The 19,034-nt window shown below is 40.2% G+C and overlaps 1 protein-coding gene across 2 annotated transcripts in view; it reads left to right on the top strand.

The window, feature by feature from the left end:
* Nucleotides 1-12,881, top strand: part of pcdh11 (protocadherin 11) — a 128,187-nt gene extending 115,306 nt beyond the window's left edge. For both annotated transcript variants that reach the window (XM_069694510.1, XM_069694511.1), the window contains one exon: nt 8,421-12,881. In XM_069694510.1, the coding sequence (XP_069550611.1) occupies nt 8,421-8,884 (464 nt within the window). In that variant the 3' untranslated portion in view covers nt 8,885-12,881. The remainder of the gene's footprint in view (nt 1-8,420) is intronic.
* Nucleotides 12,882-19,034: the final 6,153 nt, after the last annotated feature.

Consider the following 19,034-nt stretch of genomic DNA (forward strand, 5'->3'; position numbering starts at 1 on the left):
TCTTGTTTTCCATAATAATTGGGGGCAATGGGTCAGTGTGATGAATTTGCTTGTTACATGACACGGGGATGTAGCACGTTCCCCTGCTCTACAGTTCGTCTCTCCAGTCTCTTTTCCATCATGCGAAACGGGGGCCTCATTTTGTTTTTTATTAGCCATTTTCTGAAAATATCCAGCGGTTACTGGCTCCTAAAGCAACAGGTTTAATTCTTTGAGGACTTGCTTATGCTTCAAATCAGCGTCTACTTTGATTTTAAAAGGAAAGCCAAGAGTGTTACAAGTGACATTTACATTTTTAGATCAAAGTCATTTCCTAAAAATCATGATTGTTTAGATAGTATTCCTGCTGGAATAATCCAATCTTCTTGCAAACATCAGACTGCTTTGTCAGGTCCCACTTAATCAGCCAGTTTTCCTTTCTGTCTTAATCCTTCTAAAATATTTTCTTTTCATTCTGCACTTTGTTATTTTCATTTCACAGACCTCACATTATCTACACCCCTATGGAAATATTAAGACATTCATCTATGTGCAATGAATTTTAAGATGGATTCCATTTTTTTTTGTCTAATAAATATACATTTATGTATTGCTTCCTTGTCAGTAACAGCACACCTGTACAGTATATCTGCAGTATCATTCAGCGCCTGCACAAGTACAGATTTACAAAAACAGAGAATTAATGTATTGCCTTGTATAAGATTTGTAAACTGGGAGAATCAGTGTGTGTGTGTGTGTGTGTGTGTGTGGGGTGGGGTGGGGGGTGTACGGCGGTTGGACCGACATGATTGTGTTTCTACCCCCCATAGAAACTGTGTGCCTCCTCCTCTGTGTGTCATTGTGGTGATGAGCGCTGATTGCAGATTGTTATGGTGTTTGCACCTCTCATCTATCTGGCCCATGCTGGGTATTTGGCCAGGCCTGATTGTGTTGATGGTGACACCGGCATCCTCCTCCTCGGGTGGGGAGGCCCAATAGTGGTCCAGACATAATGAAGGAGATGTAATCAACCAATGTCACACACAAAAAGTCGAGTGTAAGAAAACTGTTTCTGTGTTTCTACCATCCCAACTGTGCTCTCTGTTGATGGAAATCACACAATGGTGCTTGTTGGAGTCGTTTTTTGGGGGGTTTTTTGTAAACATTTTATGTTGGGGTTAAATCAAAATTTGAGGTGTTTTTGTTCTACCCTTGACACAGGTGATGTGCAGATAAAGGAATTTACATTGAATTAAGTCTACATTTGGTGTCTTGTATATTCTCAATGGCGAAATGGGTGCTTCAACCTACAACATACTTTTAATCAATGGCAACAAAAAGAAAGAAGCAAGGGTTTGGCACATGGTTGTTCGAGAGATCCTTTCTCCCTTTGTGCACTTTGTCCTCTCTCTGTGCTTTGTTATTTGTTTTGGTGTTCTAATCTCTGCCAAGTCAATAATATTCTTTGTTGTCTGAAATTGTGTGTCGGGAACAAAAAGGCCTCCTCCTTTTGTTGAAAGTACCTGTCTGTGACTTTTCACTCTCTCTCAGACTCCCAGATAAAGTAATCATTAGATGTTGTTTTCTGCCTGCAATTACTTTCCGTTACAATGGGTCAAACACTTGGAAAGCAAAAGGGGTCGAGAGAAGACAAGGCTAGATGGATTACAGGCGAGGAACTGTATAGGTCCCGCAAGTGCTGATAAATACGTACGTGGCTCAGAGACTCGCCGTTGTCAGCAGCGTCTCGGTAAATGCATCAAAAGTAATTAGTCTAGAGTATATATGGACAACCTTGCTCCCTTCTTATCTGCGTCACATTGTCTTGCTTAAAAAAAGGTCATTCATTACATCCAGTGCTATTTGTTCTAAGAAGTAAAAAAGCAACAGCTCCCCCATTTCTTATATCTGGCTTTGTATCACTGCTAGACAGAACTGCTCTGCAATTTATGTTTCAACGGAAAAATCCACTGCGCCCTTATAACTCATTACCATTCATCGGTATGCAGGTCTTTGACCTTATTGCCACTGATGAGAATGATCAGCAGATGAATACAGGTCATAGAGATTTTTCTATTGCTCTATTACACATCCTACGATAAAACCTTGTTTAAATACCATTTAAAAGAGGCCTTGACAAGCTGTTTACCTCAGCACATCTTCTTATAGATCTTAACACACGTCATCCTCCAACACAACACCGCTGACCTCTGTGTCATAGCTGATCTGCCTTCCAAAGCGCACGCCAAGTTTTTATTGCTACAATGGAATATTTACTTCCTCCTCCGTGCCCTTGGCCGCAGTGACAATGACAGCTCTTACTGCCTTCACCAGGGATTATGCTTTACCTCCTCCTGATACAAGTAGAGAAAACCAAATAGCATTGGAGCCTGCCATGCAGCGAAATGTTCGTTTTCAGACTGATTGCCATAGATACAAGCTTTCTCCAGAGAAGTCGGAGACCTTATCTAAGAGCTTGCATATCCTTATTTCCTTATTAAAGTAATATATATTCAGGATTTGTAAATGTGCCGTATAATCCTCATTCCTTCAGAAACCAGTCTCTTCTGAGTTTGTAGCATCTTGAATACAACATGAGTTCATATATGAGTACACATTATCAAAACTATGAATCAGTCACGAGTGTGCATCATAAATACGATCCGCGAGAAAGCAGGGAGGGTGGTGAGATGCATCAAGCATGTAATTGGGCTGCCTTGTATTTGTAATTCTAAAAGTGAGACGTTTGTCTCCTTCAAAATGATGATTGCCAGAGCTGTGATGAAAGTAATGTCATCTCTCCTTTTCAGTGCATCACCAAGGGGTTTTAAGAGCGCTATTATTATTAATGACCATCCATTTGCTTATCCAGATTGTACGTTTGGAGTGGGCATAAGGCCGAGTGAAGTGATAAAGTCTGGGTAATTACAAACCCAATTATTTCTACTGAGATTCTATTTATTTGAAAGAATCTCTCATATTCTTGTATTACTGTCTTTTGGTCTCCCACCAGACACAAGACACGTGCTTGTGTACTCATGTCTTTTTTTTCCCTTTCCTTCTCTTTCTCATTGCCTCCATATCACACAAGAACACATAATGTGATAACAATAATAATATTTTTGCACATTTAATAGTTGCATTACCGCTATTACTCCAGGACGGTTCCACAACTCTTGATGAAAGGCAAGCGTTCCATTTTATAAGCCTCTTGCTTTTTCTGCCACTATTAAACCTGTTGATCCCACATTAACTGACACTGAGAGGGCCAGAGTGCTGAGTGAGATTGCTTTGGGTGGTGAAAGGCTTATTTGCTAAACACTTACATTGTGGCACATGTATGAATGTTTCACATTTTGTGTATGCTATGCGAGTAGGAAAAAATGCCCTCTGTAGTCATTGCAGTGCATAAAAACAGCTATGTTGCACAGTGAAAGCCCATGTTTCAAAAATATTAACAATAAATTCATACAGATGGGCTGGATTTACAAAATAGACCATTTAAAATGTCGATGCTGGCAGATGTGACACATAGATTACAACAAAATATACAAGATAATTTCATTATGGCTATGACCATGCATGCTCACACGGAGGTAGTGCGCAGGATGTGATCCTGTGACAATGCACGAGTTTGATGCAGAGAGGCGTGCAAGTTTCAGGCAAGAAAAAAAGACTTCACCAATTAACACTGTAGGATGAGTCAGAGGCCTCCACCTTCCTGATGGCTGTTCGAAGAATTTAATGTCCTAGATGCATGCAATTATCCTTTTAATTAGCAATAATGAGTTTGTGCATGCTGAAATAATGAGTTGAATCGTGATATGTGTGCAGACCTTAATGTGAAGCTCATCAAGATGTAACAAGCTCTGTCAGTAAATACCATCAACTGTCATGTTAAATATCTCGTACTATTGTACTGAGAAGCCCCAATCAGCTGGCTAATATGCATCATAGCTGCGCGTGTGTGTGTGTGTGTGTGTGTGTGTGTGTGTGTGTGTGTGCTTCTGCCAGTCACAACGTGTATCTGCATTAGCGGATTTCAAGGCCATCACGGAAAAAGAAAAAACTGAGACCTAATGGAGATCATATGTAGGCACAAAATGCCAACATTGCAGTTGTCTAGTTAGTAAGGTAGCACATGAACAACCTCATGAGACTGAGGCATGCACTGTTTCCAATGGATACATTAAATCGTTACGACATTAGATGCCGAAATGTAACCAATTATCTTCATGTGGCATACTGTGTACAATAACCTCTCCATTAGCAAGCAGCAGCATGGGTCCCAAAAATTCAATTACTGCTCATTATTTCGGCATTATAAGGTATTTTAATACCAGAACAGAATTGGCCGTACACGCAGCAAATGTCACCAGCATAGGCCTAATCTTAAATTTACCACTGCATGGGGGTGAAGTGCTTTAAATCTGAACATGGATTTGTTCTATGAGATGGTTCATTACTAAAGGTATACCTAAAAGGTCATCACTATCAGTGTATGACCTGCATACCAGCTGTCCTGAACATTACAAAATGTGTTTGAACAGAGGCCGGACTAAATAAAGTGAACAACTGTGTGCTATAATCCAATCCAACACAATAGACTTGCTATTTTTAAAGGATGTTTTATCAAGCTCCAAAAAACTTGTATTTAACTTTTACGTTACATAGGGCTGGTTTTCATTCAAAATGTCTTGATATCAGTGCTGATACCATGATTTTGATAACAGTTCTTGAACCATACTTTTTTATGATATCAATCTTAGGAAATCCATTTTTAGAAAAAAAACATATTTTACATTACACATTACAAATCTTGAATTTTCATGCAGAGTGTAACCCAGGTTTTTTTCTGCGGCTACAATTAAAAGATGTCCTCAAAACGGCTCACATGGACGCTATCACAAGATGCTCCAATTTACTGATGTTCCCCAAATGGTAACAGAAGGCGCTAGTGAGCCAGCCGTGCAGATAAGGGTCAAGCAACTCAGACAGGTGAGGGCCAAAAAGGAGTTTGTAAAGAGTGCAAATAGATATTCTAATGTCAAATTTACCAACCTAAGTTGAAACTGAGTGACTTTATCAACCTGGGCGGGCCTCCCAAATAGAGACTACAATTAGTGAATGCTGTGGCGCACTGACACTGATGAGAAATACTCTGGCGTAAACGTAGCAAAAGTTCTGAGTTTGTGGGATGTAGCCCATTTAACAAAATGTGGTACCAAATAACAAGGCATTTTTCCAAAGTAGATAGTACTGAGGCAATTCGGTCGGTGCCGTAAAAGCATTGTCGTTTGGTACCCATCCACACTTACTGGACTACAATAGATTGAATGGTGTTGATGTGATATTGGTGCCGATCTTTTTCCTTGCCTACCACAAACAGAAAAACTGCCTCAACAAAAAAGTATATATACATATCTCAGTATGTTGTGAAGACCTGGGCATTTAAAGAGAGAGAGAGAGAGAGAGAGAGAGAGATAGACAGAGACAGACAGACAGACAGACAGACAGACGGGCTGACAGACGGGCTGACAGACAGATGGACTTTATTGATCCTGCAAGGGGAAATTTTTCAATTGACTGAAATGAAAAAATATTAAAAGGCATTCCGGTTCTTCTGTCCAGCCGCATTAAATTTCTAAATTAAAAGACTTCAAGTACTTCCATCACAGAGCCCCATTTGCACTGTAAAACCAGCCTCGTGGCCAAACAAATTTCAAGCTGTAATTTGTTTGATTTTTTGGGGGGTAAAAAGCTTTCTGGGTAATGCTTTTGCATGCCACCCAGCATTCTCATACCTCTTTCTTACACATGGTCAAAGTTTATACATGCTGTAATGTTTGACCGCATGAATGTAAGGTCAGCTGAAGGTGGATGCGGCTGTGGCTGGCCAAAAGATGTGTTGATGTTGCAGAACAAGATTGCTGTAGGCTACCGCTGGTATTGACCTTGTGCATGGCCATAAGATCAACTAGAAAACCTAGAACTGTGATACAGCGTCTGGAAATACACCACAAGACCACGGATAACAGATTACCGAATGACGAAAGCAGTCAAATTAGCTCGCAGGCTCTTTTGACTCAGAACACGAACCAAACGTTATTTAATTTTCTCAGTCAGCAGCAGGCAGTTATTTGAGGTGATTGCAGTTGAACTTTTATTAGATGTTCAGTTGACTCTACAAAGCAACTAAACAGGTATCAGAGTTATTTTTCAACCACATCACTACCTCTCAGAAAAGATGAATCATCTCAGATGAGAACAGTAAGTCTGATCTTGCTCGTGCTGTCTATTACACCCCATTGTTTGCCATTATCCCCACTTGTCTGCCATTCAAATTTCCTTGAAGGGAACGCAGAAAAGAATGTTCGTGGCATCAGGGGATCTGTGGCGTCAGTGATGTGTGATTTCTAGCGAAAGCTCCGTGGGGTACAGTTGTTTCCCCTGAATACAAAAGACAGCGGCATCACAAGCAGGCTGCAGCACACCTCTAGCTGACGAAAGCAGCACGAGCTGTCAGCGACATCACTCACGCCGTGCTCCCACCCTCCCAAACCCGCCACCGCCTTTCCAAATTATCCCACCGGAATAGAAAATAGTACAGCCCCGTGTCTTTTGGAGAGGCTGGTTGGAAAATATTTCATGCAAAATTTGTAGGTATTGAAAGCTGTTGACATAGAAGTGCTACGTGTTCAAGCTGTGTAGAGTCGCAATGCCACAGATAACCTGTCATTTGTAAAGCAGCCGATGTTAAAGACAGCTTCACCTCCAGCTGTATGAATCAATGAACTTTAAGGAAGAAGGACAAAATCCCACAAACACAAGAGACATTTATCTCTGTGTCTGGGTGCTAATTGCATTAACTCATCAAAAACATCAGCACCCCGAAAAGCTATCGCATCAACAGCAGAAAACACTTGGAGAGAGATTGAGTCCGGGCGCGACCGAGACTTGGCTCGGCCCTATTGTGCCAGCTCAGAGAATGAGAAAGCAGCCTCCATTTTTGCCTTAATGAAGTTAGTGACCCTCTGAAAGGTGACACATTTACCGCCCAGGGGATTTATACACTCCTGCTCCACAGCTCCAGTTCAATATGGAGAGGACAGATTTGACTTCACGTGAGCACTCCAAATATATCCTCGCAATTTATACCAGGCGATTCATTTTCAGACACTGCTCTCGTAATTAAAGTTGACGCTGTGATATTCAATCCAAGGTAGCACAGAGATTCGGGGCAAAAAAAGGATGTTCACTGAGCCGTTGTGCACTAATCTACGTAGTTTGGTGAGGCTGGACTGGTATCGCTACCATAACAAAATCAGAGTATTAATTTTCATTTTGTTGATATAGAACAAATAAACAGGGTAGTGGGAAGATTTGCAGATTTTTTTTTTTGTGGAAGAGAAGTACACCGAGCACGCAGAGCTGTGTGTGAAGAAAAGAGTCGTTCCAGTGTACCAGGGTCTAAGGTTACTTAATTATTTATAGCATTCTTACTTATGCAAATACGCTAAATAATTTCTACATGACAGCTTGAAGCTGAGGCCTAGAGGAGCAATGTGATGTTTGAATGAGGACCCCTCTTTCTTTTGCATGGCCTAGGAAACATAACACTGCGGGCTGCGGGTTGCCTTGGTGCATACTGTTTTACATTCTAATTATCTGGCATGACAAGCTTTATTGCTGAGGCTCAATGCTGAGGCCTCATCCCAGACTCATTCCACATGTGATGTCAGTGCCGAGATAATGAGATAAGATAGTTTGAGTGCTTGGCCTTGCCCACTCGCCTTCTTTTTTCCCCCTCTTTCTTCCCTCCCACGTCTGCAACCAAAATTCTGGCACAATAGGTAATATTGTACTTATTATGCTAAGAATGCTCACAAGATCCTGGGACAATACGCTGTTTTTTCCAGCACTCGCTGTGTATGAATTTTCTTATATGACTAGATTTTGAGTTTCTGAAAGATCAAACGGTTTGACGGTGTCACATTGACAGCGATTAAAATAAACAATGCTTTGTTAAGACGTTCATTAAATATTTAATACAGTAAAGCCAATCCGAGACACAAACAGCAAGACATATTTTTTCTAACTCTAATTAAGCTACAGGGAATTCATTGCATATTGTAGGTAAACAGACAGAGTCATGGGAATACCAATGGAAATTAAATGCTCTGCTGGTGTTTTTCTCATTACAAGATGAAATGAAACATTTATCACCGACTTTCATTTCACTAAAAGGCTGACATTTTGTGGGTCAACCACTGATAACACGACAACTTTCTTCTGTTTGCATTATGATTCATGAGTTCATTCCAGGCTTTTCCGTCACCCCGGAAAAAATCACTGCATTCCAGCTGCACTTTCTCTATGTTCTGACCTGTTGTATTAACTCTGTTGTTTTCTTTCTCTTTTTTTCTCTGTTCTTTTTACAGCCATCGAGGTAAACCTGCAGAAAGCCTTGGCTGAGGCCTCTGAGACCTGTACCCAGGAGTGTCTAATACTGGGCCACTCCGACAGCTGCTGGATGCCCCCAGCCCTGGCCCAGTTCCAGGGTCCTGGTAGCAACAGCCCCACCTCCACCCCTACCACCGCCGGCATCACCGCCACCCTCACCTCTTTTGGCTTCCAGCAGAGCTGTGCCCGGGGAGTAAAAGCTAACATGGGCAGCATGGGGGTCATGGATGGCCGCCATACCCTGGGCAGGTCTGTGCCCAAAAAAGATGAACTGGACAAAGGGATCAACCGGCCGCAGTTCTACAACACCCTGGATAGACACTGCAGTAGTAAGAAGGAGGACCCCGTTAAGGTCATCCCCCTGGCGAGCTTCTCTTCTCCCGGGCAGCAGACGCCCACTGGCGGGGGCAGCAGCTCTTTCTTACACGAGCACCAGTTGTAATAGCAAAAGACACCTCTTCATTGGCCTGACATACATGTGACTCCATCCATAGACGACTTTATGACTAGTATGTATGCGTACGTGTGGAGGTATGCATAATTTGAATAACTATGACCAACTCAAGCTCAGTTTTACTAATGAAGACATCTGACAATGGATTAGATCGTGATGATGCTATTCAGAAAAAAATCACATGGAATTAATCTGACAGCTTCAGCATTTGTAAGGAAATGTAAGGCTTGGCATAGCGGACCCATTTATGATAAATAAAAGGTAGTTCTATACCAAAGTAGATCCGTCACAGAAAAAAAACAAAAAGAGAATTTTGCTTTCAGTCTGGTGATGTTTGCTTAGTGATAAGAGAGGGCACTTTCCACGTTAAGCTCCCTGGGCCCAGCTTAGTGGATCTGTATCCTAAAAAGATCATTTTCCTCGCGCAAATGCAAATGCAAATGCAGTACTTTGTGTTGAGTGAGCTAAATTGGGCTAAATGTTAATTATGAGCTCTGGGTGGATGGCATTTCTGTTCAAGTTGTAGTGAAGTATTGCTCTGTATAACACGTTACACAAACTCTTTTGGTGGTGGGAAGATGTTTCTTTTGTATGCCTGAACGTGTTTCAGAAGTCTATTTTGGTCAGGGGACTGCAGAAGGATAAAAAAAAAAGAAAAAAAAAGAAAAGAAAATGTCTACAAAGCATAACTAGGCCAATGGTAGACAGCACTGCATCTTCATCTTTTGCATTTTACATTTTCACCATGGATCAGTACACAAAATAAAAACACAGAGAAAAGAAAAAAAACAAAAAAAACGTGCACACACAAATGCGTACCCATGATGTATACCATATGGTGATTGCTCCATCTCTGCCAACTCCATTAAGAAAATGTTCACTCCTAGCATTATCTCAGTAGCTTAGCCTTGAAAGGGTGCAGACAGATGCGATTTTGGAAATGTAGCCTTTGTTTTCTTCCCTTTGTTTCTATTTCTCACATTTTGCTGCTCAGAAACATTCACATAACAGCTTTGGAGCCAATTATGAAATTCTCAGTCTAATTACTTTGATGTGTGATCTCAGTAGCGACCCTTATTGTGGTTAGGAGGTTTCTCTACCCGGCAACATGCTCTGCACGTACAGGGACAGTGAAAAGGTGACAAAGCTCAGCTCAAAAATAGCAGCTTTATACTTTTCCTCTATTCCCATATTATTGACACCTATGTCCCTACTATTAATTACTATCATGTGCTTTCATACAGCTAAGATAGGCTGCAAAGTTTCTACTATCAGTTTTTACTAGGTGTTGACACTGGAATAATCGGCCAGGGTGCAAAAGTTTCTTTCGGGCCCTGAGTCCAACTGAATTATTGATGTTAATGCTATTTTTGAAGTTAACATAAGAACAAACATTGGCGCTATTTGAAAGGCATTCCCTGCAGGCTGTCCCTCACATGGTTCCATAAACACCCTGCATCACTGCCGGGCTGTATAAATTGTACTGATGATAATAACTACTTCGGACTAACTTGCTGCTATAACAGATTGGGTGCAGTATAATCTATTGCTACAGAAATAAGTGACTTTGCTGATATCCATTTTTCTTTCCAGTAACATCCAAGCCAGGTGTCCACATCATCAGGTATATGATTCATGCGATTCATTTTCTCGTACCATCTTGCAAATTGGGGACAGGCCTAAATCTATAATGCAACATGGTTTTCTCAAGGGAAGGCGCAAGGCAAATCGTGTTTGTATGCTCTTTGCTGCCACACCCATTCTCTCAGATCAGGACTCTTATCATTACAAAGAGGATTTATCTGAGACTCAGTGAAATGATCACTTAAAGGAACAGAGTGTCAAGGACGAGGAAAGGAGCAATTCAATTTCACCTCAGTCAATTATGAAAATGAATATAATTCAAAACAGGCAACTTAAATAAACCCTCCTATAAACATCCATTGATAAAAATGTCCCTGTTTGGGAATCCAATTTCAACTCATTTACTAATACTTTTTTTTCCCCACTATCACTTTTCATCTTATTTCCTTGTTAGGACAGGCATGCATCACAAAGATGGTACGTACAATACATTTGTAATCAAAAGGAGCACATATCAAAGGGAACATACATCAGGATGTCATGGAAAATTGGAAATGTATCACTCTGCCAAACACAGATCCAACACTTGACTAATATTATGTCATCAAAAAGTTGCCTCGAAATCCTCAAGCCTTTTCAGTCTCTGTCTACACTTATGTGAATAAGTAGGGGAAACAAATTCTTGGTTGAAGGTTTCCAGTGAAACTAAAAATGTAAAATAACAATCAGGTTTTTTTAAGAAGCTTTCCTATTCTTTAACCACGATAAGTATAGACATTGTCTGCTGGTGGAGGGTGTAAAAATCTGACACAGAAAACCGTAAAATGAAGGGAGAGTGTATCTATGGAATAAGTATGGCATAATACACTGTCACACTGAAATAAAAATGTGAGTATTAAAATTACTCTATCCAATCACACGTGTACAGTAAGCACAATATTACCTATTTGTAACCCTCACTGTGTTTTAACTTACTCTGCCTACATAACTCCTATGTACTGTAATGTTTCAGCAGCTGCATTAATTGAAAGACAACTTCTAGAGGGAATAGTATAATAACTGCATGAATGTACACCAGTAGGATATTGCTTTTGATACTAATATGAACTTTTCATTTCTTTCCTTTTTTTTAATTTTATACTTGGGTCCATTTTGTTTTACCATATGTCCTTTCAGAATAAAAGTAATGGTGTTTTATTTATTTATTTTTTAAAACAAGGAGCATACCATATGAATGTCCATTATTAATACTATTATTTTTAGATAAGGTTTCTCTGATTAAAGTTGTCATCTTTAAAAAAAAAAAAAAAAAAAAAAGCATACAGTGAAAAAGACTAAATGTTGAGTGGTCACAGGTTTTCACTTTGCATGATTCTGCTCTCACCCTTATTTTCATATTGTTCTAATTCCCTCTGCCCTAATGATAGAAATGGATAAGATACTATACATACAACTGGAGATTCCTTTTTATTTTTAGATATTTTCTACTCAAAATGTGTGTCATGATAACCATGTCAACCCGTGTCATTATTTGCATGAACTGTTTGGACTTCCACGAGGCATTCAAGTGACTACGTGGTTCATGCATCCATCGTTAGAATCAGTGTCAGTATTGGTGTTTACGCTGTTTTTCTGTCTTATGGAACAAAAGTAATGTTACGCAGAGTACACATTCAAACCTTGTGAAGTGTGCGTACCACTTATGCCTCTACACACACACAAATATCCAATATCTATACTGTCAGGTAAACTGGATTTTAAACTGTACATAGCAGTACCCCTAATAACTAGTAGTAATGGTTAAAAACTAGAAAGACACATACAGTAAAGACTAAAGGCTACAGACTAAATACTGGAATTCACAATGTTCATAAAAAGGAAAAAGGGAAAACAAAAGAAGTGATGAGATGACAATCTCTGCTGTAATGTAAATGGGTACATATGCATAATATTGATGAGAGTATGTTTGAATGTGTTTATAGGTCCTCCTGTATGTGTGTGTGAGCAAGAGTGTGTGTGTGTCCCCTTGCACGTATGCGTGTGTGTGTGTGTGTTTATGTATGTGTGTATACTGGCATGCACCTTGCCAGAGTATTTTATGTACACAAATGTATCTTGTACAAAAAACTACATCAAAATATGATATAAGACCTAAATATATGCTTGTAAATTAGTCATCAGTGAGTCAGGTCAAGTTTGCTTTGAGAGAAGGCGTTGATGCTTGCCAGCAAATCTGTATTGGTCAGTTAAAGCTTTACAGTCTGTGTTGTCATGCCTTTGTAAGATATCCCATTTAAATCTATGAAAAAAAAAATGAAAAAAAATGACCTTCCATATGGTGAAATGATTTTTCTTGTCATTGAATTTTACTTGAGCCATTAAATATTGAGTCCTCAAAGAACGCATCGATCATGCTTGTCTTTCTCTGTAAATTACTGTTTGATTAGGTTTTTTGGAGAGCTTTTTTGTTGTATCAGTGACAGATGTGACGTGAGAGCACACTGTCACCGTATTCCCATTATGACAATTAAAAGCTAATGATAGAAGACCCATCAAATGGGATGTGGCATTTCACCTTCATCATTTCTGGAAATTAACCCAGCTCAGGAAACAGTTCAACCTATGACATATAGTGTACGTGCAGAAAAAAAAAAAAACACAATCTTTATTAAACATGGTAGAGAACACTGATATAAAGCAAACCAGACGCTGTCTGCACCAAGCTTACATGATTTTATTAGTTCAATGGTTTGACATGGCTTGACAAGGTCTTTGTCAGGCAAAAATAAAAACAATTGTGACCTTGCAGGTCAAAAAGTTGCAACAATGTACTCAGGAGCTTGGAAATTTTAGAGTGTGGACAGGCTCTCTTACTCTTTTATTGCTGTTTTTTGTGCCGTACCCAAATTGGGTACACTCCAGAGGATTAAGCAGCTTAATGACACGGTATTGTTACAAATCTCTTCTAAAGCAGCTGGGAGTTAAATACTCTTTTCATGATGTGATTTGATTTTTTTTTTTTTTTTTCATAAATTTATATTACTGACAACTTGCTATACATATGTTTTTGCTATAACTGCCACAAAACAAGATTGCCTATATGTCATAAAGGAAAACTTATAGTTTTCTTTTGTATAATGGTCTTTTATGGAGGGGCATCAAACTAAACCCATGGTGGGTCTTTGTAGATAATAATACATTCACATAACATCAGAGAGTTGGGTTATAACACTCTGCTCATGGTAAGCACCTGTAAGTGTCTGAAATGCAAATAAACATGGACACCTAAGTCAATAATTTAAGGCAACCCCATCATTTAGGGTTGCCAGAAACAACCTGCAAAGACAACAGAGACATACTACTGTCATCATTTTGATATGACAACATTCTGCTTTTGGTTTCTATGCACTCATGAGGGAAATATCTGGAGCTTTGGCTGCTAATTATTACACTATATTCACCAGCTAGTTTTTTTTCACTGAAAACAGCTGTCTGATGCGATAATGGTAAGTGCAACGAGACTGAGCTGAAACAGCGATTTGTGGACTGGAAAACCAAAACAAGGAGCTGGAAGCCACTAAAAAAAAAGCACAGCACAGTCCATGGGAAATAGAGGTGATAATTTCCTATAAGATCATTAACAACTCCCTACAATTATGCATGTGATCCACTATTAAAATTAAGATATTGATAAAAGCTACATTAAATGTAAGTTGAAACCACGAGTTAATTTCCCTTGCTATCACCCAAAACCGTGAACATGGTAACTAGCTACAATTCTGCTTAATTGTGGAGGAGGTGTGCCATCCACAATGTATACAGAAGCCCTAATCTATGCTCTGGATTTAGGGAGCTCCATGTTTTTCTAAAAAAAAAATTATCCAGACTACTCCAAGATGTTTTAACACTGTATAAGTTCCAAAGAATTTAGACAGAAACACAAACTGCTGATTTTTCATTGATATTGTAAGACAAACTCTTCAGTTATGTCCATAAATGTACCATATACAGTATTTAGATATTTCAAACGTATGATGTGCTATCTTCAAGGTCTAAATGGCACTTTGATTGTTTTTTTTTTTGGGCAGAGCACTCGATCAAATCTTACATTTTTGCATTTGTTACAAGATCATAAGGTTGCTTCTATACTCATTATTTTGGGCATGATTACCATATCAGCAAGACTGATGGACCCACTTTCAGAGGAAAATCAGTAGAACACCAAATTTGAGCCTTTCGGTTCTATAGTGTCAAGAAGTGAATGTTAGTTTGAAGTTACAATCTTGAATATCTAAGTTCCATTCTCTCTCACGGCCCCTATGGCCAAAAGCAGCTGTGTTTTTTAGCTTCACTTCAACGTGATCCAAACAGTATTGCCTATGCGTTATCGGTGAGTTTGCATTTGCAGAGCGAGCCCGTTGAGCCACGCCCATCCTTTCTGGGGAAACAGCCCATATGGGTGATGGGAAACGCATCACTAACTGTGCACCGCTTGGGATTTATCCTGGGAATGGCCACAGCACATTCAGTTTGTAATACTGCAAATGTAAGGGTTTTCAACAGTGGAGCACAGGCTCAACCACCATTGCTACCTCATTCAGTGACAGATACTGACTTTGCAGACATTTGTTTTAAACTAAAATATTAGAGACTATTACTTTAGTCCAGGAGTATCAATAATATCTGTTCATATATGTGCTGTGGTTGTTCAAAATTACATATTTGTTTTACTTTGGATTCCCTGTGCATTATCATCTCTCAGCACCAAAAGGCTGTCAGTTCCACCTGTAGCCATTCGCCCTCATACCCAGTATAAACGCAAAAAATGTTTTTTTCATGGCTGGTAATACACCAACATTACATATGTGTTTATTCATCAGTCCTTTCATGTAACCATCTAATCCAAGTATCCCCCTCTCCATCTATCCATCCATGAGCACTTTGATGCCCCAAAGGCGAACTCAGCCACAGCCTCAACCATCCCCCGGGGCGATGTATCCTACCTGAGGCCCTTTTGGCTTAATGCTTTATCCACTGTTCTTTTATGAATAGATACAAGCCCTCGGAGAGGAAACCTCAGGCACACAGTATAGTCCAGGGGTTGATTTTTACAACAACAGGACATGACAGGATCTCTCGGCACTGACTCCTAACTTGTGTGACACAAAGAGCTGTGTCATGTCGCTTGTAACACTCCAAAGCCTTGCTGGACTGTCATCTTGCAGCATCTTCAGCATATGTTCAGTCCCCAATCTCCTTAAGAGAGCTGGCTGTGACCTGCCCCATTAGTTTTCCATGGTAATTGGCTAATAATGAGACAGTGACAGTCCCGGGGACGTCTGCACTGTCAAAACACATACACCAATCTGCATTTCCAGTAATTACTGCATATTTGAACAGAAAGAAGTTTGTGATCGTAACGGCATGCGCTGTGCTTGCCACGCACACACACACACTCCGTCCCCATCTGCTAACAAGCCCAACTTATTGTAAGCCTACTTAGTTCTCAAGGTGTCGTCTGTTGAAGTGTCAGGAGAACATATAGAGATTGTCAAACAGTACACTCATTTCAAATTGTAATTAAACTGGCCATCAGGTACCTAGAGGCTGTTTAGTCAACAGCAGGGTACTAATTACTATAAGATGACCTTTGGAATAATATCTGGTGAATAATTCATAGTTGAGAAAATTGCTTCGGAGACATGCCAACGACATTCAAGGGACGGCCGAGTGTACACACACTCAAAGATTTCAGCCTGGCCATGAAAATGAGGTCAGCAGATGGATACAAACTGGATTTTTGTATGAGAAAACCAGATGAGTCGCGATAAGCCCAGAAAGACAAAATTAAACTTGTGTGTACAGAAAGATGAATGATGGAGACCAGAAAACAGACTGACTCATGTAAACGTAATAGGAAGGATTTTGGAGAGGGAGGATAGCCTGTCCTTAAGGGTGGCTTAAGGGCCAATGTTATTGGGCTGTGCAAGTTGACACTTCTTTATAGTGGACCCAACTCTGCTGACTGTGAAATATAAGGCTTCTTCTATTATGATACAAGAAACAAACCATATTTTTAATTCAATCAGATCTCGCAGCATGCAATGAACTGCTTACAGAAACACAATGGATATTATTTTCTATTTAACCTGATCATTACCTGATCGTTATCCGACCCCACTGAGAAAATATTATCTCCAGCAGGACATAAAGTAGATAATTCAACTGGAGGAATTTATAGATGTAACATAAAAAAGAGGGGAAATAAGATGAAATATAAAATGAAAAACACAAAAAGAGAAAGAGAGACAAGGCAGTGATAACACATCTCAAAAGATTAATCCGCCTGCAGTGACTTTCAAAAGCACTAGCAGCATCTACTCCCTCATGCTTCAAATGTTTCTGTGGGGTATTCTGCACAGAGAGGGCAGAGGTCCTGAAGAGTTTCTTTTCCATCTCTGCTCAAACTTTGGGGACACTTTGCAGAAATTACTCCTGGGACCTTGCAAAAAAAAAACTCCTCTCCGCATTTCTGTGTGACATAAATACCTAAACAGCGGTAAAACTAGACCTCGGAGCTCCACCAACATGCAGCACTGTGGTGACCAAAAATGAATCTGGGTGGCTAAATTAATATCTTTCAGAAGCTAAAAAGGAATTGCATTGCTTTTTCTTTTTTTTTGTCTTCCAGAGTTACAGCATCTCTATTAGTGAAGCAGTCAATGAACTGAGCATCTCGACACTGATGTTAATTGGCCAGGTCCTCTGATTAACCACATTCAATATGATCTCAGTTGAGTATTTATGGGTTGTTTTGAAAGAGGGTCAGACACAGGGCTCTTTCATTGCCATCATAGAGGACCCATATGATTTGTCAAAATTTGGGGTAATTGGTAGTAATTAACAACGACCTTGTTCTCTTGGACATTAGAGAACTGTACCCATGCCAGAGCCCCCCACACATACACACCCCTGCCATTAGAGAGAAATTACTGATAGGAGACACTAGACCATATAGCAAGATAAAATGTGCGCAGCTGTGCGTCTTCAAAAGTACACATTGTACATTTCTGAAAAGCTGATGAGAGGAGATTTGCAATCAATCACGCGTTATTCGAGAAAGTACCAAAGTCCGTGGATTTTGTTGTCATTCACCGCGATCATAGTATCTGCAGTGGGCTGGTATGCTCTCATCTTACTCAGCCCCTTCTTGGCTTTTTTTTTTTTCTTTTTTTTTAAGGCTTTTTTTTTTTTTAGAATCACTTTTTTTTTTCTTCTCTTTTGGTTTGGCAGTCGCCATGCTAACTTGGTCCTCTGTTTACTTCACACAAATTCTTGTTAGACAGACAAACAAAACACTTGCTGTGAGCCATGTATTCCCTGCTGGGAATTAGAAGTTGCAGTCAAGGGCGCAGGTTTGCACTTGGAAGGGTAGGATCATCCCCGCCAAGATTTTGGGAGGACAGAAAGTTTAAGTGAAGGCATTCACATTATCTCTGGAGTGAAGTCATGCCCTATACTCCCAGAGACAACGTTTCCAAGACGACCAATGAAGACATGCTAGCATTTGATGGGCCGAAAGGGAGAGGGGGGCTTTGTGATGAGTCACGTCAAATGAAAATGTTGTACTTACTGCCAGACACGGAGGAGGGGCCAGCTGATCAGTGTGCTGACAACAGTATGTTATAAGGGCTGTCAGGCCCGTACATCACCGGATGAAAATTGTTTTCCAAATGCCTCACTTTCCTCTACTGTCTGCACTGCACTGTCCACTTCACATAACGTGTCCATGCCAGAAGCACTATTAACATGACATTGTGAAGCTTGTTTTAGTTATTTAAACTTACTGCAGTATGTTCTCCATTTACGTGTAGCTAATTAGCATGCTAACATTTGCTAACCACAGCTGATGTTGATGCGTACGTTATACCCCTTCATAACAGAGGACCAACCAGGGCTACACCCACACTGTTTTGGGTTTGAAAGGGTCAATCCGCGTTGTCCGATTTTCACGAGTCGGCCTTTTGAGGTGGATCGGAAAAGCGAGAATAGCACCTTGCAGGTTGCCTTGTTGTGGGCAGGGTGTAGGATTCATCCACTGGGGTGGCAATCCATCTGAAAGGGTTTGATATTTTAGCCTGGAGCAAAGTGTTGGACCATAGACCAACACAACTACAATGTTAGCATGGTTAAAAAGCTGTTTAAGTTTGTTACTTTAAATTCATTAACGACAACTACCGTTCGCTCTCTTTCTCTTTTTTTTTGTTTTGTTTTTGCTGCCTCGGTAAAAGACAATGCATGTACAGCGTTGGTTTGCCCGGCAGGTAATAAAAAGGCACCAAGCTCATATCATGCCCTTTTCACAGTAAGGAAGTACATCAGTAAAACTGCTTTTATTGCGAGTTCTTTCTGCAAATCTAAAGACAGTATCACAGGGCAGCCACTATGCCTGACAAGCCTGTTCATGTTCAGCACACACGCAGCTTTCCTGCAGTTAAGGCACCAAGTCCCTGAAGCTCTTCCTCCATGGAGTTTATTGTCAGACTCTATCCGA

Source organism: Brachyistius frenatus, unplaced genomic scaffold (assembly GCF_029030835.1).
Source record: "Brachyistius frenatus isolate BFR_SWC_R1_liver_20210118 unplaced genomic scaffold, ASM2903083v1 Contig_17, whole genome shotgun sequence".
Classification (NCBI taxonomy): domain Eukaryota; kingdom Metazoa; phylum Chordata; class Actinopteri; family Embiotocidae; genus Brachyistius; species Brachyistius frenatus.